Source organism: Charadrius vociferus, unplaced genomic scaffold, assembly GCF_000708025.1.
Source record: "Charadrius vociferus isolate BGI_N301 unplaced genomic scaffold, ASM70802v2 scaffold90, whole genome shotgun sequence".
NCBI classification, from domain to species: Eukaryota; Metazoa; Chordata; class Aves; order Charadriiformes; family Charadriidae; genus Charadrius; species Charadrius vociferus.
The window spans coordinates 1,108,239-1,114,238 of record NW_009647222.1 but is presented as its reverse complement, the minus strand read 5'-3'; the positions used below and the strand labels follow the sequence as shown (position 1 = coordinate 1,114,238).

At 45.0% G+C, this 6,000-nt stretch overlaps 1 protein-coding gene across 1 annotated transcript in view; it reads left to right on the top strand.

The window, feature by feature from the left end:
* The window catches only part of CACNA2D4 (calcium channel, voltage-dependent, alpha 2/delta subunit 4), a 132,522-nt gene that overhangs the window by 27,896 nt on the left and 98,626 nt on the right, over positions 1–6,000 (top strand). The window contains exons 11-12 of the mRNA XM_009879747.1: positions 3,516–3,629; positions 4,720–4,798. Of these exons, the coding sequence (XP_009878049.1) occupies positions 3,516–3,629; positions 4,720–4,798 (193 nt within the window). The remainder of the gene's footprint in view (positions 1–3,515; positions 3,630–4,719; positions 4,799–6,000) is intronic.

Below are 6,000 nucleotides of genomic sequence, written 5' to 3'. Positions count from 1 at the left end.
CAAATGCTTTCAATTAACTTTTTCTTTAACCCTACCACTTTGTGACCCTGCCTGTAATTCATTCATTTTTTTTCTTTATCACTTCAGCATGTACCTAGCCATTACCATATTATCCTTTTGATGATGAAGTATGGAGGCTATAAAGCATCTCTGCCTGACCATTTCCCTCTGCTTTTTATCATCTGGCAACATACTCTTTTTACTTCCTTTCTTGCTTCTGTCTAAACATTTATGAATCTTTTCTTGATTTCAGTCACATTTTTATGGACCTGGATTCTGCAGCTTATTTTTCAGGATATGCAAAGCTCAGGACTTCCTGTTTACTAGTTTATGCCATTTTGCTTAACGCCATCTCTCATTTCTTCTTCGCTGGCTTTTTTCCTTCTCTGCTGCTCATTTTCTCCCTATGGGACGCTTGCCACCAAGTTTGAATTTTCAGTAATCCTGGAGGCCAGTCTGCATAGGAACGGGTAGGAGGAGATGGAGAGGGGCTGCTCAGTCATCTGGCCAGATGCATATATAATCAGCACGTGTGCCTGCGCACCACTGAGCTGTGCCGATGTTCCTATTGCTTAACTAGTAACTCTGTGCCAGGCTATAACTGCAAAGTAAATGGCAATGAGCAAACAAGGGAGTACAAGAGACTGTGACCCTGAATTAATTAGATCATGCCTGTTACTCCTGGCAACGTGACCAAAGTTATACAGGAGAATACTTAGCTCTGTGCCTCATTCCCCGACCGCAGCTCTAGTCCGCATCTCTTCAGACATCTGTTCTGTGGACATCTTGTTCCTCATCTCTTCTTTCACACTCCTGGGACTTCAGTCAGAGCAGGGAATTATGCTCAGAGCTTGCTGTGAATGTTGTCAGATCATTCGCTACAGCTGCAGCCAGTCACAAAAGGACCTAAAAATCAGGGATTACCTCTTGTTCGTTTGTTTTCTAAATCTGTCTTTTTAATCTCTATTTCTATGACACTGATGATCTCATTTTCCCTGTTGAAAATATCATCTACTCCTGTAATTAGGAGATTGCTGGTTCTGATACAGCATCTAATTTCTCAGTATCTCAGTATTATGAGATCTGAAGTAAGCTACATGAAAAGATGTCTTAGGCAGTTTGATGAAATGGTGGGTGACCTTAATTAAGTGTTAATTTAATAATCATCTAAACAAAACATGTAGATTGCAACAGTCTGGAATAAGCTGCTTTTGTAACTACAAGGTTCACATATCTGTGATCTGAACCTCATTCTGACAACTTGTCCTGCACCATCGTAACCCTATGCCTCCCTAATGGATGCTCCCACTAGCCTTTCTCTCTGCTAATCTGCACACAGTTGATCTCTGTCCTAGGAATAGCTCGCTTGAGAATCCTTGTCTTTTTCCTACTTGATGGTCTGCAGCAGAATCCCATGCAGCTGTCAACTGTTTTCCCCCTTTCATTTGCACCTAAGAGCATCCTGTGTTTGTTCCTGTTGTGCACCCTCAGTCTTTGCCCTGAGTCTCCTTGCTGAGCAGGGGGCACGTCTGCTGTGATCCCTCCTGGAGCTTCAATTACCCTGTAGCTGGCACTGATGGCTTTTTTCTATGGTACAAGGTGTAGAAGCTTTTTGGACCACTGGAAATGTCAGACCTTGGGGACTCTGTAGAGGAAGACGTGCGAGATCCCTGCTGCTGGGTTGCACGACTGCAGCAGCAGAGGTACAGTTTACCTCTCCTGTGTTGTGCTGCTCTGGTGACGTGAAAGAGGAGGAGCCGTGCCCAACCACCTCATCCCGATTCAGTAATGCATATAGATGTTTTGCCTGAGAACAGCTAGTTAGAAAGGACCCTATTACACCACCCTTCTCTCTCACAATCATCTGTACTGATACTGGTCAGTGACACAAGTAATGAGATGGTCATTCAGAAGCTGCTGAGTCCGTGCTTACTGGAGTAACCAGTTCTTCAGTGATATCAAGAGCAATGTTGAAGGAGGCGGGACTGATAACGTAAATGGTGGTGGAAGGAGTCATGGTGATATTAACTCTGAACCTGGTAATTTCATAATGAGGGACAATCACAGAGGTAATTGTAGGAGTGGTGAAATGTCTGGGAAAATCTGGACTCGGAGCTGGCTTTCAGGTATCTATCGATGGTCATGATGTTAATCTGGTGGAACCATAGTACCATCCGTGTTGGTAAAGACATTTGCCTTCTGTCCTAACACAGCACTACCAAACCAGAGGGACTTGTGAGCTGAACCCTAAAACATCTAAAAAGTCCCAGTTCACACTCGGTGCTCTTATTCTCCCATCCAGTGCTTGCTTTCATTTTATGCAATAATCTTGCTACTTGGATACCTTTTTCCTCATTTATAAGATATAACTACTCCCTCCAGTTTAAAATTACTTCTGTGTTTGATATAACCTTAGTCACCCTTCAATTAGTCTCCCATCCACTCTCCATCTCATGCCACTGCCTCTCATTAATCTCTTGTGCAGACTTGTCATATCGTCCTCTTTCCATATTTTTTTACCCTGCATCAGTTTCTGTACCCTCCCTTGTTGATTAGCATTTTGCTTGCTCAGAGCGTAGAATTGGTGAGATGCCGTGCCAGAAGAAGTGCCTGCTGACACTGAACTAGGAGCCGAAGCAAAGTAGCTGCTCGTTTTTGTGCCTTGATGTCCTCTGCCACCGTCTCTGGTGACAGCTAATCCAACACCTGTGTTGCTGCTGCATAAGGCACTTGGTTCTCTAGAGCTGGTGTACCCAGGGGCATGAGAGGCAAATGGCTCTGGGTGCAGGAGCACGAGATAAGCAGCGTGGGGAGGCAGGGTCTGGCTTGCCTGCAAGAGCACACCTGCTCTACACCTCTCCGTGTGTCCTTGGGAGCACATCAACCTTCGTACCAGAGTCCCAGTCTACTTCCACTCTACCTTAAAAATATCACTGTATGCACAGATAACAGGTCATCCGTCATTACAGCATATGGCCTTTCTATCCGGCACGTTCATAACCTATTTCAGCTCTGATGGCAGCAGCCTTCTTTTTTCATGTGCTCCTTGCCTTTCCCTGCTATTTTTTTTTTTTGGCAGGTTGATGGATTTACCCTGAAATGAGTCTGATTTCCCCCTCCTCTCACATCTTCTTCCATAAAAAGTGACAGTTATTGCTGTCAAATCAGAGTTGCAGTGTTTATGGTCAGTCTATAGTTGTTTTGCATAAACGAACGTGATTGTGCAAGATGTGAGGCAGCAGGGAATGACACCCTTCCTCCACAGCACTTATTTTCTCCTTGTTACTTTACTTCTGTAAAGCCTCCTGTGGCCGCATGTGCTAGGAAGGGCTGTATAAATAAAAAAATTATATGCAGTCTACACACACAATCCTTATCTAAGCAGAGCTCTTTCTGAGCACAGGGTGAGGTTTGCAAGAGGAAGGTGGGATCTGGCCCATCATGAATAAATACGCTGCAATTACACAGAAACGGCCTGGGCTGAGATAACGAATGCTGTTCCTCTCCGTTTGTAGTTCAGAGACGCCGGTCAAGGAGGCTTGTGTAACCAAGCCATCATGCTGATCACAGACGGAGCAGTGGAGGATTACGAAGCTGTGTTTGAAAAATACAACTGGCCAGATCGGAAGGTTCGTCTGGGAAGCGCTAAACAGAAAGGGGGAGGAAAGGTGCTACCCTGCTATGGTGGGGATAGAAGAGCGGCAGGCAAAGGCAGAGCAGAACATTAATATACTCCAGTGTCCATTTGCATCCTGCTGTAAACGCAAAACAAAGCAGCCAGACGGGAGCCTGCTGCAGTGATTTTAGAGGTGGTAGGATCACATATGGATATCTGTAGGTCGGTGCAGTTTTGGGTTGTTTTTTTTCATACACCTCGTTTTCCAAAGGTGTGGGCAATCAAAACATTTTCCTGATAAGACGATAAAGACGAAGCTGAGTATTTTAAAATTTTTAAAAAACCTACTTATGTAAAGAATTTTAATGCCATCCAGGACTGTTTATAATTGGGCCTGTTTGGGAAAAGGTTTGGCTATCACCAGTCCTTATGGTGGGCAGGGGAATGGCCCAGACAACCTCTCTAGGTGCCTTCCAGCCCTATTTACTTTGAGGTCTGTGATTAAAGTCTTGTACTAGCAAAAGCAGACTGTGAAAGTGGAATAGACCACGGCTCATCCTAAATCCTCCTGATTTATTTGTTTACCTCATCCCAGCTAGCAGCAATGCACAAAGGGAGAGAAGCAGCCTACTGAGAGGCCAGAGCATGGGGCTGTTAAAGCAGTTTATTTCAGGATTGGCTCTTTTGACATTGGTCAAACACAAGAGAAATGGTGAAGCTTTCTCTGAATGATTCATGCGGCCAGCTGTTCCCCTGGGTGGAGTATTCCTGTGAGCTATAAACCTCTCTGCATGCGGTTGCTGAGTGCCTGGCAGAGCTGCCATCATAAAATCAAATAGAATTTGCACTTCTGCCTTGTTATTCAGATGATCCCGGGCGCTACTTGGCTTCCTGAGCATATTGTAATTGGAAATGAAGTTCCAGCCCACAAAATCCAAAACAAATGGAGCAAGAGGCTCCTGTCCCTGTGTGAAGGCAGAGCTATTGCTTTGCGCCACAAACAGGCATTCACACCAGTGTATAGCAGGATGTCAAATCTCAGCCATTTGGATTTGGTAACACATTACAGCCTAATTCTTTTTTTTCTGCGTTCCTGTTCCCAGGTCCGGGTTTTCACTTACCTCATTGGACGGGAGGTCACTTTTGCCCCCAACGTGAAATGGATTGCCTGCAACAACAAAGGTGCTCTGTGGCAACGGTTCCCCACCCGCCATCACACACGTCACACATGGGCTGCCTCCACGGGGCCCTGGACCCCTCTAGGGCTTCCCCACTATAGCTGGGGCCCATGAGCCCTTGGTCGGAAGACGACCCAAGGAAAAAGCAGACCCCGCTAGTCCACATGAAGCGTGTCTGTGTCCAGCTAACACAAGTCCTCCATGCTGAGCCACCACATTTTTCCTGTCACGGTGCCAACGGACACTATGACCGAGATTCATGCTGGCTGTGGTCCACCTAAGTCCCTGTGCTTATTGTGTCCCCGTTGCTGGCTTTTGACAATCTGTCTAAAACTCTGTCAGAAAGCCTGACATCTTTTGGCTGAAATGTAGAACATATCTTTAAAGATTTTTACAGCATTTTTCACAAGTTCTGCAGGTTAACCCCTATATCCTGGCCAAATTCTTTGTGTGCCAGCAGTTTCACTGAGGTACCAGAATAGCTTGTTAATCCCGCCTTAAAACCAATATTCTCTGTAGCTGTCATGAAATGGCATGAACAAGAAAATCCACCCAGAGTAGGTGAGTCACCTCTATGCATTTGGGGCCAGTTAAAAAGTTCAGTTAGCCCTGTCAGAGTCCACAAGGCTAAAGGAAGAGGGAGGGGAAAAAAAGAAGCCTTCCCTGTTTGGGCATGACTTGGCCTCAGCATGTCTGGAGACAGTCAGCAATGCTTGCTACATCAGTATCCTGCTTAAAAAGGGAAAAGAAGGGAAGACTGATGTTGGGGGCTGATTAGCCAGCTATATTGACTCTTCCTGTATGAGCAATTGCTCCAGCAGACTATGAAATGCATGGGTGCATTTGCTACTGAAAATAATTGACAGACAAGAAATTCTAGCCTGAGCTGGGCATGTTCTAGGCTCAAACATTCATCTGTTAACACTATGAATCACTAGTAGCGTTTTAAATTTTTATTAGACTAAAAAAAATCCTGGACTTCAGGTTGCGTATTCAGCCATAAGGTTAGCGACAGGGAATTCATGGGGCTGTTGGTTTGCCATAAAATGTGAGAATGGATTCTCCTGAATTACCAAACAGAGAACAAAAATAGGCTCTTTGCACTTGAATTCTCACTTACCAGACTTGAGCTCTGCAGAAGATTCACTGATTTTTTGGTTCTTCTGTTTTGACACATTGTATAGCTCTTGTAGTCCTTGTTTCCAA